The 23051-nt window shown below is 44.1% G+C and overlaps 1 protein-coding gene across 1 annotated transcript in view; it reads left to right on the plus strand.

Annotated features, from left to right (window-relative positions):
- The window catches only part of LOC126194698 (XK-related protein 7-like), a 95441-nt gene that overhangs the window by 64883 nt on the left and 7507 nt on the right, over window positions 1-23051 (plus strand). The window contains exon 5 of the mRNA XM_049932923.1: window positions 450-729. Coding sequence (XP_049788880.1) covers window positions 450-729 — 280 coding nt within the window. The remainder of the gene's footprint in view (window positions 1-449; window positions 730-23051) is intronic.

A 23051-nucleotide genomic window follows, 5' to 3' on the forward strand; every position in this document is an offset into this window, starting at 1 on the left:
GGGGACCTACAGTTAACATGGACTTCAAACCATTTGTTCTTCGGGCAGATCATCACATCATTGAGATGTAAAGGATAGGTTAAAGGCAGACTGAAAAAAACTGTGGTTCAACCAGGGTTTGATCTCGCAACATTTTGTTTCCTAGGCGCACACTTCACCATTAGACAATCGGGCCTATAATATGAGAAGCGAAACTAAATATAAATAAGTGTTGTGGAGAAAAGAAACAGATAAATGACAAGGGAGGAAAGAGAAGAATTAGTTCAGTTTTCTGTTGACCAAATGAACACGAAGTTTTGGCAAGTCTGTGGTGAGTAGTGGAAGGTTGTTCTGAATGTTATCCAATGTTGAAACAGTATTACACAGCATTGTGCAGTTGCAGCGTGTATTCTATATACAGATCACACAAGAAAGTTGTTGCCTTCATGCCCCATGTATACCTGTTGCAGTGTCACGTGTTCTGGCTTTGAGTCTACTGGCTGCGCTCTATCCTGCCTGGATGGGGATGGTCTGCCTGGCTCACTGGATGGTGATGTCAGCATGGCTGGCTCTCAGCCACCAACCTACTGCAGTCTGTACCAGTCGCTGCGAGGAGTTGCTCTTTAGTGCTGCTCTGGGATTTGCATATATTTTGACTTTTGTGGCCCCACGTGATGGACCGACTAGATATTCGTACCTTGCATATTACTTGGTGTTCTTTATGGAAAACACTGGTGCTCTTGTTGTGTGGTAAGTATTCCACTCCATAACAAAATTAAGATTATGGCAAACCTTGGATTGCTGATCAGGACAGTTTTAGTGGATAAATCTCATGTTCATCCTTGTGCATAGGCAGATGTATGTGAGAGACATTTTGTCATCTTCCAATACTAGTCCTGTCCTATTGTGGGCCCTTCGTAACAGTAAAGCTAGGTACCGTTTCTTTTTGCATTGATTTTTGACACAATGAAACCTTTCATTTTCATCTTCCAAGCATTTGCCTGTTTTTAATACTGTCTAATGATTGGATGTGGTCTGAAGTAGGCCTGAAGTACCTCAGGGAAGACACTTATCTTATAGACTGCTGTTCAGAGTGACACATATTCTCATGATGAGCATACTTACCCCTCGAGTGGGTGCGTGCACCTATGTATAAAGTGCGCCAACCACAAATAAAATTGTTTCACACTATTCCACTGTTGTTTCACAGAGCCCATAACTATACCTTCATTATTGCTTCAGCTAACACAGTGATAAATTATGTTGCCGTTTGCCCAAGTGAGCAGCATTAATATAAAATAAACAGCAAAGTAGGTGAGAAAAAATTTGTTAGGTGCAAGAAAATGAGTCAGATTATGAGCTAGCAGCACAATCCCACAAAAAGGCAGTTGTCTACAAGATAATTAGTAATTAAATAAGCGGTAGGCTGGGATCTGATGCAGCTGCACTGTTTAATGCTTCGAATGGGTGATTTCGATGGGGCATCACCTGTCTGTGGTGAGAGAGTGGCTTTAGCCTATATTATGTAAATTTATTTTATAGTTGTTTAATTCAACTAAGATTAAACAGTGATTTTTGGCTATACATGTTTACCTTGCTAACACAAAGACAGCTATTCTTTACATGTGTACAAGGTATGCTATGTGCCCGCTAAATGCATATCTATTTCCCATATTGTCCATTAACTGGTGCAAGCCGTTTAGATGTTGTCCTTCTGGCAGTTTTGCATTTCGAAAGTGATTGCTGGACAAATGTGTAGTGTTCACGAGTGTGCGCAGTATGCTATCACGTTATTGATGGTGGCGATAATAATTGTGATGACCGTTTGTAAGAGAGAACAGAAAGTTTGGTACTCAGTGCCAGTACATAGTGTGCTGTCACATGTTTGCTTGTCTTGAGTAACATCACCAATGCTGCTCAACTAAATACTGGAATCTGAAGGATGCATCATTAACTTTGTTGGACGAGACAGTGCAGAAAGGTTTGTAATTTAACCCAGGATATTGTTGCCAGCAGAAATTTCTTCCACCATCGAGATTGACTCTAGCTATCCTTGAATCAAGCATCATTATGAAATCATTTAAGAGTGATCTTGACCACAGAGGCAAGTTTAATCCTAAATCAGTTTGAAAAGAATGCTGAGATGATTTTGTAACGCAGTCCTCACAGTTTCCCATTCACATACCCAATCTGAGCTTGTGATTAATTTCTGACCACCTTGAAATTCTTCCTTCTTCAAGGGGCTTAGATCCCATACCTCCAGTGTTAAATTTGCAATATTGATGACTCATTATCTCAGAACCTTTGAAAGATAGAGACCTGAATTTTTTGGGAAGTATAGTTTCATTCCTTTTCTGATTACTGAACCATAATCATAACATACAGACAAGTAATTAGTTTATGTTTTTTTATGTTCAGTTTTTTTTAAATCCACTTTTGCTTCTGTAACTAAAAAACCATTATAGGTATAAGTGTTTTGGTGGTTCAGCACCAGCTAAGAGGCAACATAGTGTAAAATTAGATATGCACATCTGTAGTATTTCCTGAGATAATGGGTCAAATATTAAAAGAAACCATTTTCAGGAACTCAAGTTTTAATGTTTCATTTGATGTTAATTTACATATGGAGGCATGTCAGCCCCTTAAAAAATAAGAGCCAAGCCCAAAATCGGTGTTTTATGGATCCTGGTTTTGATCAGCCTGAAAAAGTAAAAGCTTTTTTTCTTTTCCTGCCTCTTGCTTCTTTAGTCATTTCTTCTGCTGCACATTGGGCTTTCATGATGCTAAGTCGATCCATTCGCTGGAAGGCTTGTGGTGTGTTGGCTCCTAGAGTGATACCAAGTTGCTCTAGTACCCTAATTCTTTCCTTATTACCAGCATTAAATGTTATCAAAGCGTCACAAACAACCAGACATAGAGTTTTTATTCATACAAAGATGTTTTTTGGTATTTGGGTCCAAATAACATTATTGAAAGCCTGATTTGGGTACACTGGTTCCTGTGAGATCACCGAAGTTAAGTGCTGTCGGGCGTGGTTGGCACTTGGGTAGGTGACCATCCAGGCCGCCATGCGCTGTTGCCGTTTTTCGGGGTGCACTCAGCCTCATGATGCCAATTGAGGAGCTACTCGACCGAATAGTAGCGGCTTCGGACAAGAATACCATCTTACGACCAGGAGAGCAGTGTGCTGACCCCACGCCTCTCCTATCTGCATCCTTCACTGAGGATGACACAACGGTTGGATGGTCCGGGACTGATGACCTCAGAAGTTAAGTCCCATAGTGCTCAGAGCCATTTTTTCGGATGGTCCGGGTAGGCCACTCATGGCCTGAAGACGGAGTGCTTTCTGATTTGGGTTTTGCTTTCGACCATGTGGACATTTGGAAAGATCAGGAGAAGTTAACTCTCTATATATTTGTTTAGTAGCTTCGATCATTGAAGATGGTATGCTATTTTTGTGCCTAAGTTGTCCCTCTGTACCCGCTGCCTGAGCTTTGCGTTAGTTGCACCATGAATTGGCACCACATGGGCAAAGATCATGTATAGGTGTATCATCAGTGGATAATTTGTGGAAGAATGTAGCCCACACTGCTCTTTTCATCCCTTGTAGGTCATATGTATTGTTTCTTATTGCCATTCCATAATACTGTTGGAATTCATCACTGTTTTTGTGTGTAAGTCGTACTTTACCATATAGAGTCCCCACAAAATGCATGTGCAATACCGCCATTTCTGTTTACGTACTGCATCCAACCTCTTAACATGAACATTAATATGAATTTAAGGAATAAATAGCTGAAAACCACAGCCTTCTAGATTGAATTGTTCCAGAGATATACTTAAGTCAGTGCAGAATGACTGGAATTTTTGGACTTGCACCATTAACTTTGGAATAATATAAACTACCCTTCCAATTGGCAGTAATCAACAAATGATGTATCAAATTATTCAGGAAAGTTCAAATATTGTTAAGAGGTAATAATCAGAAAAATGTCACTTTTTGACCCAATTTTACCATATATACTCCCCTTAACATGGTCCAGAAGGAACCTGTACTCAGAGTTCTCCCTGCCAGCTGCAGTTCAGATAGAATGCTGTCTAATGTGTGTGGTTTTCTCACATTGTCTCACAATCACTTACATAAAATTAATGTAATATGTTTATGAAAAGTCTGTACCTTTGTCTGTAGTTTAACCTTTCATAGCAGATGAAATCTTATATACAACAGTAGTGCGTAGTTTTTCCAGCTCTGATACATTGTTTGATTTCCCAGGACAGTTCTTGTGGGTTAGGGTATTTCTTTCCTCCTTTTTTTCCAGCCTATTTGGAGGACAGTTTCTCTTTTAGAAATGCTCTGCAAATATATATTCAATTTGCCTAAATGACAAAATTATGCAAAGGATAGATTGCTACCCACCATATAGTGGGAATGTGAGTCGCAGACACATCTGGCGTTGGCAGTGATTGTGTGTGTCTCTGGTTTTCATGCACACTTTCCTATAAATCTTTTTGAATAGCATGTCATTCCTGCAGCATTACACAATTTGAATAAAACAGCAGTTGCATAAAGAATATTTTGGGTTTTGACCTGTGGCGATAACAGATCAGTGGATATCACATAATGTAACTGTATCATCTGAACCAGCACCTCTCGAACCTCGAGTGGGCTTGAAACAAACATGTTCAACTACTCAGACTGACAGTACTGCCAGAAATTTTAAATTAACCGGAAACAGGAATACTCTACTTTCCTTCAATTTGGCTGAACATTACATTCGCACATTACCAAAAAACATAACAACATGAATGATCACCCATTAGCACAAATCAAACAATTACCACTGATAAAAAATTCTTCTAAACAAACTGAACAACTCGTGATATGTTTCTGCTTAATAATGCAATGGCAGATAATGCATAGTGTGCAGAATTCATCGGCAGAGCACAAATATTTGCACGAGATCAAATACGAAACAATAAAACATCCAAATGCAGATAAACACTTAAAAACATATAAACAAACAAACATTGGCAATTAAAAGCAAATGAAAGGGAATACAACTAACCTTTATCTTGTCAGTACCGATAGCAATTTTTTGCAATAATACAGACTATGTCATTAGTGAGTTTGCAAAATTTTGATGATTAAGGAAAGAATTATAATGGACAAAACTAAGTTTTAACCATTATTCTGAAAATTATTATTGAAAAGAAATCAAAACAATGTTGTAATATGACACTTTATAATTACATGAAATTAATTACCATGAAAAGTTACTCTTGCTTATGCATATTGAGCTTTAACATCACTGATTTGAACAATGTTATTCACGGTGTCTCTTAGTCACTGTTTCTTCAAAACAGTTTCGACTTAGCTTATGCAGTCTGTGAGTTGTCAACATCCGCCTCGTTGGTCCTTGATCCTTGAGCATGTTATCCAGTAATTGACATTGTCTTGCTGAGCTTCTTGATCAGAGACACCTGTTACAAATTTAACAGAAATGTTCCATGTTTGTAGATATAATTGCAATTTGTGTATCTGCATGCAACAACAAATATAACACATGCTTCTTTCTATTAACATGTGACGTAACCTGATGTCATAATGTCTGTTACACACGTTAGCCACAGTTTTCTGATTTACAATTTATGATCGCAGCATGGCACTGTGCACAGTATACTATGAAAGCAAATCAAGTTGATTGTACTGTGAATCATTAGTCTGCAGTTTAAATCAGACAATGAGTGGCATGTAAAATTGTTTACATAATCAGTCACCTGTGATCAGCACATCGTACATACACAGTTAAAGTTCTTCATGCCAATATATGACACAAAAATGTGTAACCATATTTCCTGTTTCATTCCACAGTATATGGTATGCACTGAACAGTTCCTGCTGTCTACAATCATAAACATTATTTTTATGGTGTATACACAGCTTACAGTCTGCATATCAAAGTTTCATGTTTAATGAATCCAAACACAGTTCCAGCAAATGAGCAACGCGACACGTAAAGTCACTAGGTCTGTAATCGCGGTACACGCCATGATCATAAATGCAGCACTATGCAAACATATTTTTCACTGGCCACAAACACAATATGCAGCAGTACATATGTGGTACAACTATGACCTCCACTCTCTTCTAGCTCCCGACTCCTTGTTAATGCTTTCTCTTTTGACCTCTCAATGTAATTCTACATCACTCAAATACGTTGCCTCTCATAATACTTTCAAAAATTGTGATTACATTGATTAACAGTTTTACACAAAATTGCATTTTCATATTACTCTGTCCATAGGAAATGAATTCAGATAACATGTTAACAAATAAGAAAGTATGCAACATCAGAATAATTGAAAATGGCAATTACAATCACAACAGCTACATTATGTAAACAGGCACATAATTATATCAAGATTTAATTCACCAAACTCATTCTGAAACAACCTTTTCAATGTATAATGAAAATAAAGCAGGAAAGAATTGAAAGAAAATCTATTAAAAAGGAAAAAAAATTGTATATCAACCCGTAGAGTTATCTTCACATGTGCTGCCCATTTTATCGTTTGATGTTCTCTCGAACATATGAGATATGTTGTTTGTGTTCTGCATGTTTTCGTGTAACCCAACAGAACTTAAAATACTGTCATCTTTTGAGCTTAGATCAAAATCATATACAAATCGTCATTATGAGAGGTAGGCCCCTACACATAGAAATAACTTTTTCATTGCTCCTAAACTCCTAAATTATCCCACCAATAATAGACACAGTCTGCAAAGAACTAGTTTCATCTATCCTCATTGGCATACAACAAAACATAATTTGTGTAGAACCCAAAATAATCAGCTTTTTTTAACTTTAATTGTTTTTGGTCCCCGTACATAATTTTTCATATCTCAACTCCTCATATACGAAGTCCCCATTGCTGTACACTTATTCCTTTAGCTACAGGTGTTATGAAAATCACTGTTGCTACTTTGTTTGATGAGACAAGAAGACTTTCAAGTTATTTCTTATTACTAATCTATGCAATCTACTGAAAATTAATACTCTATTTACAGATTTATGTAACTCTTGTCTATTGCTGCTTTTCCTAGTGTTATTTCTCCATTTGCCTGTTGTAAACAAATTTAGAAACACATAACTCCTATTAAAACCCTCCAGGGGGCTCGCTGCTCTTTGATGGGTTCGTGCTTGGCCACCACGAGGGCCCGGCCTTGGCAGCATAGTTCCCCTTCCGTGCTGCATGTCTATCCTCTTGCTATTATTTCTCACCTCCCTTGAGGAATAGGTCTGTTCTCCACTGTTTTTGTGCTTGAGGTTCCTCTTTTTCTTCTACCTCCCTGTGTGCTCCTGAAGGCCAGCCCATGTGTCTGAAGCGTAACAGGCGACTAGGCAACGCATAATTCCTTACCATGCATTGACACATAGGGTTTGCAGGTACCCCCTGGCACAGGCCAGACCCAGGAAGGGGTGATTGCGTGAGCTGTTACCTTCCCAAATTGCCGATTGGTCCCTCTGTCAGGTGTTTGGGAGGTGTGACCTAAGGTGTGAACAATCACCTAAGGCAGGTTCACCTCCTGAAGGGGCCTCCCCAGCTGGAAGAAGCAAACCATCGGAGACACTAGCAATCTTCTTCATAGTCAGTGTCTATGAAATGTAAACAGAAAGAGGCTAAAGATTTGCAGACCCTCCCAGCTCTACGACGACTCCTCGTCGTTTCACATACTGAAAACAGTCAGTCCTTCGCTATGTTTATTATTCAGAAAGATGTCGATGCAATTGCTGGCCGTGTGAAATCCTGCTCAGTGGTTCTTTGCTTTTGGAGACTACTTCTGATTCTCAAACACAACTACTGCTTGCAGCTTCACTGCTCCGTGGCTATTCTGTTCTTTTTGAGGTCCATCAAATGCAGAACTCTTCTCGTGATAGTTACACTAGGCTGCTTAGTGGTCTGACCAAGGCAGAAATCCAAACATACCTCTCTGATGAGAGAGTCATTGCAGTCCATTGGGTGACGAAAAAGGTAAATGCCTCCTTAGTGCCCAAATGCACTCTGTTTCTCACTTTCGATAGAGCAGTGCTTCCGTCAAAGATCAAAGCAGGTTATGAAGTTATCACAGTCAGTCCAAACATGCGCTACTACTGCTGTCGTCGTTACATCCACACTCGAATGTACTGTCGGCATGTGGCTAAATGTGTAGTCTGTGGTAGGGATGCTCATGAGGATGATTGTCCATCTCCTTCTCCACGCTGTACCAACTGCAATGGCGGCCATGCCGCCTCCTCCCACAATTGCCCCATATATTTTGATGAGCTGGCTGCCCAGGAGATTTGGGTGAAGAAAAAGTGCCTTACCCTGTTGCAAGTTGGTGCCTGATTGGAAAGCATGCATTCTACCATCTGGCACTTACAGTGCTCTTCTGTTGCTTATCGCTCCATGAAGGACGTGGCCACACAGACTTGTGACCTCAAATTCAGCACAGCAGTTGTAAAATCGCCCAGTATCATGGTAGCATCCCCGTCTCCTCCTCCAGCTGTGCAGCAAGCCACCAAATTTTCATCTCATGGGATGAAGTCACCTGCTACACAACCAGCAGGCCAGAAAGGAGAGAAGGAATACTCCTGTGAAGACTTCCTCCATCTCTCCAGCCAACAAACATCTGTGTCTTCCTCTACCAACCGGAAATACTCAAAGAAATCGCACAAAAGCGAATGGTCTTCTCCTTCGCCGACTCAGAGATCCTCTTCAATGGTGTCGCCACATGATGCCCTCGCCTGGCCGACCTCCTTGTCATCAGTGCGCTCCGCCAACCGTTTTTCTGCCCTAGACTCTGCAGACTGACAGAGGGAGAATGCCAATGCCTCTGTGGATTTCATGGAGCAGGATCCTCCAGCCTCTGTGCTCTGTAGCAGTGAGCCATCAAAGGTGGCACCCAGCAGCTGCTGAGGTGACACACCTTCATTTTTTGCCTCCTCCCTTTTCCTTGTCATGACTCTCCTCCAATGGAATGTTTGTGGCCTTCGGTCCAACAAAGAGGACGTACTGCTGCTCTTAAAATCGCAGCATTGCTTGTTCTCTGCCTTCAGGAAAAAAAAAATTGCATCCTCACAACTGTTTTGAACTCCAGCAATTCTTCCTGGTCTGCTTTGATCCCCCCCCCCCCCCCCCCTCCTCTCCCCCAAGGACGGCATTCTGTCTTGTCGGGGAGTCATGCTGCTCATCCGGGATGACATTCATAGTTAACCCATCTTCCTGACTACCCAGCATCAAGCTGTTGGAGTTCATCTTTTCCTGCCTCACACGACATTTTCCCTTTGTACCATTTACATTCCTCCATCATTCGGTGTCACCAGGGGAGACTTCCTCCAGCTTATTGGACAACTTCCTCACCCCTTTCTGCTGCTTGGTGGCTGTAATGCTCACCATCCGCTTTGAGGCTTTCCCAGAACCTATCGGAGAGGTGCCCTCTTGGCTGACCTCAATCAATTTAACCTCATCTGCCTTAACATGGGAGCACCCGCATTCCTTTGACTCCACGCACACTTATTCCCATTTGGACCTCTCCTTATGCACTGACCTCTCCTTCTACACTGCCCAACTTGCCCACAGTCTCGAGTGACAATTTCCCATGTGCTATCCATTTTGTGACTCCTATCCCACCTATGTGCACACCCAAATAGCAGCCTTTCTAAGGCTGACTGGGGATTTACACCTCCCTTGCGACCTTCGACAAACCGCATTTCCCCAGTTGTGATAATCAGGTAGAATAGGTTATGAAGATCATCCTTAATGCTGCAGAAAGTTCCATTCCTCTCACTTTGTCTTTACCATGCTGTGACCCAACCCTTGGTGGACTGAGGCGTGCCACGACACAATTCGCGTGCGGATATGTGCTCTCTGCATTTTTAACCATCATCCTATGATGGCAAATTGCATTCATTATAAACAGTTGTGTGCACAGTGTTTTCACATTCTTTGGGATAGCAAAGTAGCTAGCTGGGTTTCATTTACTACTTCTTCTAACAGTTCCATTCCCTCTTCCATCGTGTGGGGCAGCCTCTGATGGCCGTCTGGGACCAAGGTCCATTTCCCAGTTTCTGGTCTGACAGTAGCAAACGATGTCATAGTGGACCCTGCTACTATCTCCAACACCTTGAGCTGTCATTTTGTGGAGACTTCGAGCTCCTACCTCTATCACCATGCTTTCCTTCATTGGAAACAAATGGAGGAGGCTCGGGTGATACCGTTCTCCTCTCAGAATCGTGAGTGCTACTATGCTGCCTTTACTATGAGGGAGCTAGATCATGCTCTCACTTCATCCCGATTCTTGCCTCATGGCCGAACAGTGTTAACATTCAGATGTTGCAGATCCTTTCTCTTGTGGGCAAGCTCTTTTCCTTCATACGTACATTTGCATCAGGGCAGCGGGCACGTTTCCCAGATGCTGGCATGAGGCCACTGTCATACCCATAACTAAGCACAATAAGGACAAACACCTTTTTTCTAGTTATCACCCCATTTATCTCACCGGCAGTGTTTGCGTGATGGAACGTGATACATGCCCGGCTGGTATGGTGACTAGAGTCTCGCAATTTACTGACCAGTGCACAGTGTGGATTTTGAGTGCGCCGTTCTGCAGTTGACCATCTTGTCACCTTATTACCCCATGTCATGAATGTTTTTCTGTGGAAATACCGAACTCTAGCTGTGTTTTTCGTTTCGGATAAAGCCTGAAACACCTGTTGGAGGACTGGTATCCTCCATACTCTCAGCATGTGGGGCTTCCATGGCTGCATGCTCAATTTTGTTCAGGAATTTTCAAAAGACTGAGTTTTCAAGGTCCCTGTGGGTTCTGTCTTGTCAGACAGCTTTATCTAGGAAAACTGTGTGCCTCAGGGTTCCATCCTGAACATCGTCCTCTTTGCTATCGTCATTAGTCCTATTATGGCCCTTCCCGCCAGGCATCTCTGGCTTCCTTTTCGTTGGTGATTTTACCATCTATTGCAGTTCTTCACTGACTTCTCACATTGAGTGGCGTCTTCAGTGATGTCTCGCTCGTATTTACACATGGAGCACCGACAGTGGCTTTTGCTTTTCCACTGACAAAACCATTTGTATGAATTTCTGGTAGTGCAATTAATTTTTTCTACCGTCTTTACATCTTCTGTTTGTTGAAACTATGAAATTCCTGGGACTCGTGCTTGATAGGAAACTTCCTTGGTCCTCCCTTGTGTCTTACCTGGTAGCCCACTGTACATGGTCCTTGTGTCCTTAGTGGTACTTCGTGGGGAGCAGATCGGACCACCCTCCTCCATTTGTACCGGTCCCTTGTCTGTTTGAAACTGGACTATTAGTGTTTATATATATACTAAGATGGTATCTGTTCTTTATCCGAAAGAACAGATACCATCTTAATATATATATAAGGCTCACCGGCCACTTAACCATATTCTTCTTCTGTGTGAATGCACAAACAGTGCCCAAACTCTTACGGGAATCGGCAACGGAGTAATGAGTGTAATGGGCAGGGGCACTACAAATGTAGTGCGGGACAATACGTTGAGAATGTGGGTTTCGCGGGAGGCGTACCAGAGATAAATTCCTGCAGTCGCACTATCCTCTGTATCCTCGGTGGCTCAGATGGATGCCGTGTAAGCAGGAGATCCCGGGTTCGAGTCCCGGTCGGGGCACACATTTTCATCTGTCCTCGTTGACGTATGTCAACGCCTGTAAGCAGCTAAGGGTGTTCATTTCATTGTAATATTAGTGTTTAGTTTATGCTTCTGCATGTCTGTCTTATCTTATGCCATCACAATACATTCCACCATTGTGACATCCGTTTGGCCACTGGCACCTTTTACTGTAGCCCTGTTGAGAGCCTGTGTGCAGAAGCTACCAAATTACCGTTGTCATACCGCTGTGACTTCCTCTGCAACAGATACGAATGCCATTCGACAGTGATACTTGGCTACCCATCCTATGCCTCGTTCTTCAATGATTCCTTTGATTGCCCTTATGGGGCACATCCCTCTTCTCTGTTACCTCCTGAGGTTCGCTTTTGGCTCTGGCTCTAGCAGCTTAATTTCACACTACCCGCCATTTCCTGATGGGTGTTAACCTTTCACCACCTTGGCTTCGTGAGGCGGCCCGTGTTCACCTTGGCATTCATTCACTTCCTAAAACCACTACTCCAGCCTCGCTCTATTGGCGTAAATTTCACGACCTTCACTTGGAACTCCGTGATAGTACCTTTGTGTACATTGATGGCCCTCGCACTGCCCTTGGTGTTGGGTGTGCCTTCGTCATTGGCACCAACATTTTTTGGTGTCGGCTGCTGGAACACTGCTCAGTATTTACAGCAGAGGTCTTTGCCCTGTATCAGGCCATACAGTACACCCAGACACACAGACTTTTCAATTGTGTCATCTGCTCTGACTTTCTCGGTGCCCTTCAGAGCCTCTGTGTGCTGTACACCGTCCATCCCTTAGTGCAACGGTCCAGGAAAACTATCACTTGCTCACTCAGCTGCAGTCCTGGTACCTCAGCCAACACTTATGTCACATATGGTTGACATATGTGGCGATAACGGATCAGAGGATATCACAAAATGTAACTGTGTCATCCGAAACAGCTTCTCTTGAACCTTAACTGAGGTAGAAATGAGCATGGTCAACTGCTCGGACTGACAGTACTCTGATCCATCTCCCCCTAAATTTACTGCACCCAGAAATTTTAAGTTACGTGGAACCAGGAATACTCTACTTTCCTTCAGTTTTGTTTGCTTTGCTGAGTATGGGTTCGGTGACCCAGGGTTCCTGAACTGAGGATTGGTTAGCACCGCCAGTCCTCTTGTCACCATGAGCTCTGTACATGCTTCAGTGACCACTGTCTGGCACAGTGATGGAATGTTGTGCGTCACAGCGAACAGGGATCTTGGCTTAACCACCCGGATCGCAAGAGTGGAATGAATCTCAATTAAAAAAAAAAAACCTCAGTCTCAAGGTATACTGTGCATATTAGATGTGTGGCTGTTGAGGTGGAACAGTCGTTAGCAGTCAACCTCTGGGGAACCTGCCACTGCTCAGTTATATAAGGTTTACTCAGGCACGCGGGGCTCTGTCTTAGTGGACCCTTACTTCCCTTGGTGCTCCCTGCCACCGTTGGATAACCAGCTGCAGCAGCAAGTCATATACTCCTAGCTCACTCATTTGTTACATAGTTTAATTCTTAATTTCTTTGCGTGTTTTTGGTACTTGCATTGTTTAATTCATAAATTTTGGGCGTATTATAGTATTTGAGAGTTGTAACATCGCGTTTTAGTGACTGAATAGTGTAAAATTGCGTAGTCTCCTTCCGCCGCCGAGCAGTGTGTCAGCAGTGCGCAAGTAGCAGCATTACTGCATTTACTAGGCAATCTTGTATTTTAATAACCGTTTAAATTTTGTGTCGATATGTTTGCGCTCTCTGTAGATTAGTTCAGACGTTCTTTGCACAACACTTTTTAGCATGGATAGGGACTGCAACTGCTGTGTTCGGATGCAGGCTGAGTTGGCATCCCTTCGCTCCCAGCTTCAGGCAGTGTTGGCTTCGGTCACACAGCTTGAGGCTGTTGCCAATGGGCATCGCTGTGGGGTTCCGGATGGGGGTTTGTCGGGGACGGCCAGCTCGTCCCACGCATCCCCCGATCGGACTACGACTGTTGTTGCCCGGGATACTGCCCGCATTGAGGCTGATCCCTCACCTGTGGTAGAGTGGGAGGTCGTCTCAAGGTGTGGCAGGGGGCGAAAGACATTCCGGAGGGCTGAACGAAAGGCCTCTCCAGTTTGTCTGACGAACCGGTTTCAGGCTCTGTCTCAGGCTGATACTGATCTTCAGCCTGACATGGCTGCTTGTCCTGTTCCAGAGGTTGCTCCTCAGTCTGCAAGATCCGGGCAGTCGCAGAGGGTGGGCTTACTGGTAGTTGGGAGCTCCAACGTCAGGCGCGTAATGGGGCCCCTTAGGGATATGGCAGCAAGAGAGGGGAAGAAAACCAATGTGCACTCCGTGTGCATACCGGGGGGAGTCATTCCAGATGTGGAGAGGGTCCTTCCGGATGCCATGAAGGGTACAGGGTGCACCCATCTGCAGGTGGTCACTCATGTCGGCACCAATGATGTGTGTCGCTATGGATCGGAGGAAATCCTCTCTGGCTTCCGGCGGCTATCTGATTTGGTGAAGACTGCCAGTCTCGCTAGCGGGATGAAAGCAGAGCTCACCATCTGCAGCATCGTCGACAGGACTGACTGCGGACCTTTGGTACAGAGCCGAGTGGAGGGTCTGAATCAGAGGCTGAGACGGTTCTGCGACCATGTGGGCTGCAGATTCCTCGACTTGCGCCATAGGGTGGTGGGGTTTCAGGTTCCGCTGGATAGGTCAGGAGTCCACTACACGCAACAAGCGGCTACACGGGTAGCAGGGGTTGTGTGGCGTGGGCTGGGCGGTTTTTTAGGTTAGATGGCCTTGGGCAAGTACAGAAAGGGCAACAGCCTCAACGGGTGCGGGGCAAAGTCAGGACATGCGGGGACCAAGCAGCAATTGGTATTGTAATTGTAAACTGTCGAAGCTGCGTTGGTAAAGTACCGGAACTTCAAGCGCTGATAGAAAGCACCGAAGCTGGAATCGTTATAGGTACAGAAAGCTGGCTGAAGCCAGAGATAAATTCTGCCGAAATTTTTACAAAGGTACAGACGGTGTTTAGAAAGGATAGATTGCATGCAACCGGTGGTGGAGTGTTCGTCGCTGTTAGTAGTAGTTTATCCTGTAGTGAAGTAGAAGTGGATAGTTCCTCTGAATTATTATGGGTGGAGGTTACACTCAACAACAGAGCTAGGTTAATAATTGGCTCCTTTTACCGACCTCCCGACTCAGCAGCATTAGTGGCAGAACAACTGAGAGAAAATTTGGAATACATTTCACATAAATTTTCTCAGCATGTTATAGTCTTAGGTGGAGATTTCAATTTACCAGATATAGACTGGGACACTCAGATGTTTAGGACGGGTGGTAGGGACAGAGCATCGAGTGACATTATACTGAGTGAACTATCCGAAAATTACCTCGAGCAATTAAACAGAGAACCGACTCGTGGAGATAACATCTTGGACCTACTGATAACAAACAGACCCGAACTTTTCGACTCTGTATGTGCAGAACAGGGAATCAGTGATCATAAGACTGTTGCAGCATCCCTGAATATGGAAGTTAATAGGAATATAAAAAAAGGGAGGAAGCTTTATCTGTTTAGCAAGAGTAATAGAAGGCAGATTTCAGACTACCTAACAGATCAAAACGAAAATTTCTGTTCAGACACTGACAATGTTGAGTGTTTATGGAAAAAGTTCAAGGCAATCGTGAAATGCGTTTTAGACAGGTACGTGCCGAGTAAAACTGTGAGGGACGGGAAAAACCCACCGTGGTACAACAACAAAGTTAGGAAACTACTGCGAAAGCAAAGAGAACTTCACTCTAAGTTTAAATGCAGCCAAAACCTCTCAGACAAACAGAAGCTAAACGATGTCAAAGTTAGCGTAAGGAGGGCTATGCGTGAAGCGTTCAGTGAATTCGAAAGTAAAATTCTATGTACCGACTTGACAGAAAATCCTAGGAAGTTCTGGTCTTACGTTAAATCAGTAAGTGGCTCGAAACAGCATATCCAGACACTCCGGGATGATGATGGCATTGAAACAGAGGATGACACGCGTAAAGCTGAAATACTAAACACCTTTTTCCAAAGCTATTTCACAGAGGAAGACCACACTGCAGTTCCTTCTCTAAATCCTCGCACAAACGAAAAAATGGCTGACATTGAAATAAGTGTCCAGGGAATAGAAAAGCAACTGGAATCACTCAACAGAGGAAAGTCCACTGGACCTGACGGGATACCAATTCGATTCTACACAGAGTACGCGAAAGAACTTGCCCCCCTTCTAACAGCCGTGTACCGCAAGTCTCTAGAGGAACGGAGGGTTCCAAATGATTGGAAAAGAGCACAGGTAGTCCCAGTCTTCAAGAAGGGTCGTCGAGCAGATGCGCAAAACTATAGACCTATATCTCTGACATTGATCTGTTGTAGAATTTTAGAGCATGTTTTTTGCTCGAGTATCATGTCACTTTGGAAACCCAGAATCTACTATGTAGGAATCAACATGGATTCCAGAAACAGCGATCGTGTGAGACCCAACTCGCTTTATTTGTTCATGAGACCTAGAAAATATTAGATACAGGCTCCCAGGTAGATGCTATTTTTCTTGACTTCTGGAAGGCATTCGATACAGTTCCGCACTGTCGCCTGATAAACAAAGTAAGAGCCTACGGAATATCATACCAGCTGTGTGGCTGGATTGAAGAGTTTTTAGCAAACAGAACACAGCATGTTGTTATCAATGGAGAGACGTCTACAGACGTTAAAGTAACCTCTGGCGTGCCACAGGGAAGTGTTATGGGACCATTGCTTTTCACAATATATATAAATGACCTAGTAGATAGTGTCGGAAGTCCCATGCGGCTTTTCGCGGATGATGCTGTAGTATACAGAGAAGTTGCAGCATTAGAAAATTGTAGCGAAATGCAGGAAGATCTGCAGCAGATAGGCACTTGGTGCAGGGAGTGGCAACTGTCCCTTAACATAGACAAATGTAATGTATTGCGAATACATAGAAAGAAGGATCCTTTATTGTATGATTATATGATAGCGGAACAAACACTGGTAGCAGTTACTTCTGTAAAATATCTGGGAGTATGCGTGCGGAACGATTTGAAGTGGGATGATCGTACAAAATTAATTGTTGGTAAGGCGGGTACCAGGTTGAGATTCATTGGGAGAGTGCTTAGAAAATGTAGTCCATCGACAAAGGAGGTGGCTTAGAAAACACTCGTTCGACCTATACTTGAGTATTGCTCATCAGTGTGGGATCCGTACCAGATCGGGTTGACCGAGGAGATAGAGAAGATCCAAAGAAGAGCGGCGCGTTTCGTCACAGGGTTATTTGGTAACCGTGATAGCGTTACGGAGATGTTTAATAAACTCAAGTGGCAGACTCTGCAAGAGAGGCGCTCTGCATCGCGGTGTAGCTTGCTCGCCAGGTTTCGAGAGGGTGTGTTTCTGGATGAGGTATCGAATATATTGCTTCCCCCTACTTATACCTCCCGAGGAGATCACGAATGTAAAATTAGAGAGATTAGAGCGCGCACAGAGGCTTTCAGACAGTCGTTCTTCCCGCGAACCATACGCGACTGGAACAGGAAAGGGAGGTAATGACAGTGGCACGTAAAGTGCCCTCCGCCACACACCGTTGGGTGGCTTGCGGAGTATAAATGTAGATGTAGATGTAGCTGGGACCAAGATGGAACCCTTGGCATCTTCTTCCCTTCCCTGCGGGAAGAGTATACTGTGTGGTTGTACTCGCACCGATTCATCAAAAAGAACAATGGAGGCTTGTCCTTCTGATATCAACTTTTTGTTAGTAATGGGGCTCAAGGAGTCATGAATCGGACATTTGAAAAAATGTCCCCCTTCTATATCCATAAAGGCTTAGAAGGGCTTGCTTGTACCTTAAAGGCTATTAAGCGGTTGCGAAATGGTTCCTTGCTGGTCGAGACTAACCCTACAAAGCAGGTGGAACTTATTTAGAAAGTCACAAAAATTGGGTAAGTAGGACATCATTGTTCAGTTGCGTAACTCCCTTAACTCTAGCAAATGTGCAGTCACCTGCCATGATATTATGGACATTGATGTTGCTGAACTCAAACAAGAATGGGCATCACAGGGGAAAATAGATGTGGAGCAAATGGCTTGTAAGAATAATGGAGAAATTGAGAAGACTGCCACCTGCATTGTGACCTTTAATTCTCTGACACTATGTGAACGCATCGTGGCAGGTTTCCTCCGACTTAAGAGTTAGGCCCTCTGTACCTAACCTTATGTGCTGCTTCAAATGCCAGCATTTTAGCCATACAACACTGAGTTGCAGAGGCGAAGTGACCTGTGGGAAGTGTGGAAAGGCAGCCCACGAAGATGGGGACCGATTGTTCATCTCCAGCAGTCCGCATTAACAGATCTGGGAGCCACCGAGCCTGGAGCCAAGACTGCCCTGTTTTTGCAGAGGAATGCAAAATTCTCGAAATAAGTGACCAATTGGATCCCCATTGTAGAAGCCAAAAGGAATATAAGGTGATGAAACCCCCTGTCTTTGCCACTCCTTATGCTTCCTTGGTGCAGAAACTTGTACCTAGGTCGACGCTTCAACACAAACGTCTACCACCAGGGCCTGTACTTGGACCTGCTTGTGTCAAAACAAAGTTAAAGACTTAGTGATCCAGGCAGCTAAGGATGGAAGAGACCAGTAATGCTTTCACAGTGAGCAGACCAAAGTCACCCCAAATGCAGAGTGCCTCTCCATGCTCACTTTCTTCAAAGAAAAGTGGCTCTCACTCACCCTTTCCCACTCGTCCGTGCTGGGAAAGGATCTCAGCATTTGGGTCGAAAGCTGCCCCGGGCACCATTGGAGGTCATTCTGGCACGTCTCATTGATGATGGTATCATGGATCTTGATGCCGCATCAACAGTGCCAGGCAGTTCCTCCACTCCATCTTACTCTAAGAACGCCTCATCACCCCAGTGCAAGGACAGGGGTAAATATAGACCACACTGATGAAATGGCTCTCGGACTCCAATGGAATATAAATGGATACAGGACTCTTCTGGAGGACTTCAGACTCATTGTACTATTCAGGAAAAAGGTGTACTTCAAGGTTCCATCCTGAGCGTCATCCTCTTCACTGTCACCATTAACCGTATAATGGCCTGTCTCGTGCCGGGCATCTCTGGCTACTTTTTCCCTTTTTGTTGATGATTTTGCCATCTATTGCAGTTCTCCACAGACCTATCTTATTGGAGGCGTCTTCAGCGATGTCTTGATCGTCTTTCCTCATGGACCATCGACAATGGCTTTCATTTTCCACTGACAAAATAATTTGTATGAATTTTTGGTGGCACAATTAGTTTCTCCCACCATCTTTACATCTTGGGCCTGTTGCTCTTTGATTCATTGAAACTAAGAAATTCCTGGGGCTCATGCACGATAGGAAACACTCTTGGTCCCCCCACGTGTGTTACCTGGCAGCCCTCTGTATGTGGTCCCTGAGTGTCCTACGTGTCCTCGGTGGTACTATCTGGGGAGCAGATCGAACCACCCTCCTCCGTTTGTACCAGTCCCTTGGCCATTCGAAACTGGACTATGGGTGCTTTATGCAATTGCGTGTCCATCCCTCTTATGCCGTCTCAATACTATCCACCATCATGGCATCTGTTTGGCCAGCGTCATCTTTTATACTAGCCTGATTGAGAGTGTATGCAGAAGCTGCAGAACTTCTGCCGTGACTCTCTCCTCAGTAGGTAAGCATGCCATTTGTCTGCTGTGCATTGGCCATCCATCCTATGATTCCTTTGATTGCCAGTATAGGGTGTGTCTCTCTTCTGTTACCTCCTGGAGTTCACTTTCGGCTCTTGCTCTGGCAACTAAACTTCACGCTACGTGCAAATTTCCCAGTGAATGTTAACCCTCAGCACCTTGGCTTCATGTGGCGGTCTGTGTTCTCCTTGGCCTTCATTCACTTCCTAAGGACACTACTCTCCTTGCTCTATCGCCTTCAGTTTCATGACCTTCACATGGAACTTCGCAGTAGTACCTTTGTGTACACAGATGGCTGGCTGGCTGTGGTGTTTGGTGTGCCTTCGTCATTGGTGCCGACATTTTTCGGTATCTGCTTCTGGCACACTGCTCAGTATTTACAGCAGAGCTCTTGTCCCTGCATCAGGCCACAGAGTACATCCGGTGACAAAGGCTTTTCAATTATGTCATCTGCTGAGACACTCTCAGCGCCCTTCAAAGCCTCTATGCGCTATACGCTGCCCAACCTTTAGTGCAACGGGTCCAGGAAAACTTGTCACTTGTTCACTCTTGATGGAGCCACTTCGAAGTTTATGTGGTTTCCTGGTCATGTTGGTCTGACAGGAAATGAGGCTGCTGCCAAGGCTGCAGTCCTCATACGTCAGTCCTCATACGTCAGTCCACTAGTTCTTATAGTCCCTCCGATCTCAGTGTTGCCACCTGTCCCTTTGGCGTCGCCACTGGTCCTGCTTCATGGGAATAAGCTCCATGTTATTAAGCCTGCCCTGCAGCTTGGATGACCTCCTCTCAGCCCTCCTACCACGAGAGGTAATTTTAACTAGGTTGCATATTGGGCACTGGCCTTTTAGCCATCGCCATTTTTTAAGTGGTGCTCCCCCACGACATTGTACACATTGCACACAACTTTTAATTATTGTCTGCCATTTCCTGATGGAATGCCTATTTTTCAACCGTTTACATTCATGCTTGGGTTTGCCGTCCGAGTTATCGGTTGTTCTAGTGAACAACGAGCTATCGGTTGTTCTAGCAAACAATACACAGCCTGTCAACCGTGTTTTAATTTTTCTGTCGTAACAGTATGGTGAAGGCCATCTAATTTTTAGTTCTGGACCTCCATTTCTCTAGGGTGCATTTTATAGACCTTTCTCTGTGTCCCTGTTTTTAGCTGTCTTCTCTTCTGTCGATTGGGATTGATGTGTAGTCATTTATTCGTTTTTAACTCGTCTCTTTTTCTTCGTATTTCACAGTTTTGATGTGGGCATGTATGGCCCTAGTTGTTTTTGCGCACTAAAACAAAACAAGACTCATTGTACAGGACAGATCTTTTTGCCGCTGTCTTAAAGAGACTGACACACCTGTACTTGGAGGATATCACCTTTAAAGAAAAGACAACCTTACTAGCGGCAGGGCAAAAGGTGGTGTTGCAGTGTTCATCAAGGACACTTTTCATTCCTCACATCTTTCCTTAACCACATCACCACAAGCAGTTGCTGTTCAGATACTGGCCAATGTTGCCATCATGATGTGCTTCGTGTACCTACCACCCCATGAGCATCTTGACAGTGGGATCCTCACTCATCTTCTTGATGAACTACCCCACTCCTTTCTCCTTTTATGGGACTTCAAAGCACACAGTGTACTATGGGGCTCTAACACCACTTGCCCTAAAGGTCAGGTATTAGAGGATCTTATACACACAACAGATGTCATACTGATGAATGTAGGTCAAGCTACACATTTTAGCACTGCTGCAGGTTCGTCTACCTCTCCTTTTGCTTGCCTGCCCTTGCAGACACTGCTCAGTGGGCAGTGGACAATGACCTTCATGGTAGTGACCACTCCCCTATCTCAATCCATCTACCTGATGGAACAGATCTCGAAAGGAAGCTACCAAGATGATTGTTAAAAAAAGGCTAACTAGTTGCTTTACAGGCAGTGTGTCGGTGTCCAGAACTGGGTGGATCACATTGCAGCTGTGATTCACCATGCTGCTGATGCATCAAAGTCAACAGAACTGCCTGTGAGGCGACCTGTCCATTGGTGGAATGATGAGTGTTGTTCTGCAATCAGGCACAGTAGGGTGGTTATGTGCAGACTCACTCAGTGCCCTACAGATGAGAATCTTGCAAACATTAGAATGGCATGTGCAAAGGCGAGGCAAGTAATTCGGGAGAGTAAGAAGAGATCTTGGCGAGAGTTCCTGAACTCCAACATCAGGTCCACATGCACAAGTAAAGTATTGGAAGCTGCTAGCAAGATCTCAAGGACTAACTCGTATAAATACAGGGGTCTCTCATAACATCGCTGAGCGACATAGCTCAGACAATGGCTGAATCATGTAAGTCCATTATGGCCAATTGTAACCAGGATTCCATTTTCCATTGATACTGGGAGATACAGGAGAAGGCTGATTTTTTGATTCTGCATTATCAGTAGCTTGTGATAAGATGCCTGGAAACGAGTTGATAATCTACAGCATGTTGAAACAGCTGGACCAACAGTCGAAGGAGGTCCTCCTTCAGCTCATTTATGAAATTTGGATGACGGGTGACTTTCCCAACTTGTGGAAAGAATCTGTTTTAATCTCGATTTTAAAACCAGGGAAGGATCGGACAGATCCCAGTAGTTATCATAGTATTAGCCTGACAATCTGCGTAGAAAAGACACTGTAGTGTGTGGTCAGTCAGCACCTAGTGTGTGTTCTTGGAACCAGGTCACTACTCAGTCGCTCCCAGTGTGGGTTTGGGAGGTATCACTCCACACGCGATAACCTGACCCTGCTTTAAGCAGCAATTCAACAAGCTTTCCTTCATAAGCAACACCTTGTCAATGTTTTCTTCCTTTTGGAAAAGGCTTAAGATACTACATAGAGGCTTAATATTTTGTCACAGCTCTATCAGTGGGGATTCTACGGACAATTGCCCACCTTCATACGGTCCTTTCTCTCAGACATATTTTAGATACAAGGTTGGGACTGTCCTGTCTGACCATTTTAAGCAGGAGAATGGTGTCCTTCAAGGGAGTGTTTTAAGTGTCATGGCATTCGACATTACAATAAACAGTAGTAGGTCCACAGTGCGACGTCCTGTACGATGTTCCTTGTTTGTGGATGACTTGTCCATCTTCTGCGCATCCGCCAGTCTTGTAACGGCTACTCAGCAATTGCAACTGACGATCAGGTGGTGGGGAATGGAATTCCACAACAGGTTTTAAATCCTCTTTGGAGAAAATTGTTCATGTTGATTTTAATTATTCCTGCTGCCTGTTTAATTTACCTGTTTTAAAACAGCACTGCTCTCACTTTTAAGGAAAAGGTGAAGTATCTGGGTCTCATTGTTCATGAGAATTTAACATGTTAAAGAACTCAGTACTGAAATGTTTCAAGGCCTTAAACATCCTTAAATGTGTCAGTCATAGGTCTTGGGGAGCCAACAGGGCACGTCTGCTCCAACTTTACAGACCTTGTGCAATCCTGGCTTGAATACGAATACCAGATTTGTGGGTCAGCAAGGCCTTCGCACCGCAGTTGACCCAAGGGTATTAGGCAGTCGACAGGGACCGATCACATGAGCCCTGTTATCAGCATGTGTGCGGAGGCTGGTGAGCCTCCAC

This window comes from Schistocerca nitens, chromosome 7 (assembly GCF_023898315.1).
Source record: "Schistocerca nitens isolate TAMUIC-IGC-003100 chromosome 7, iqSchNite1.1, whole genome shotgun sequence".
Lineage (NCBI taxonomy): Eukaryota > Metazoa > Arthropoda > Insecta > Orthoptera > Acrididae > Schistocerca > Schistocerca nitens.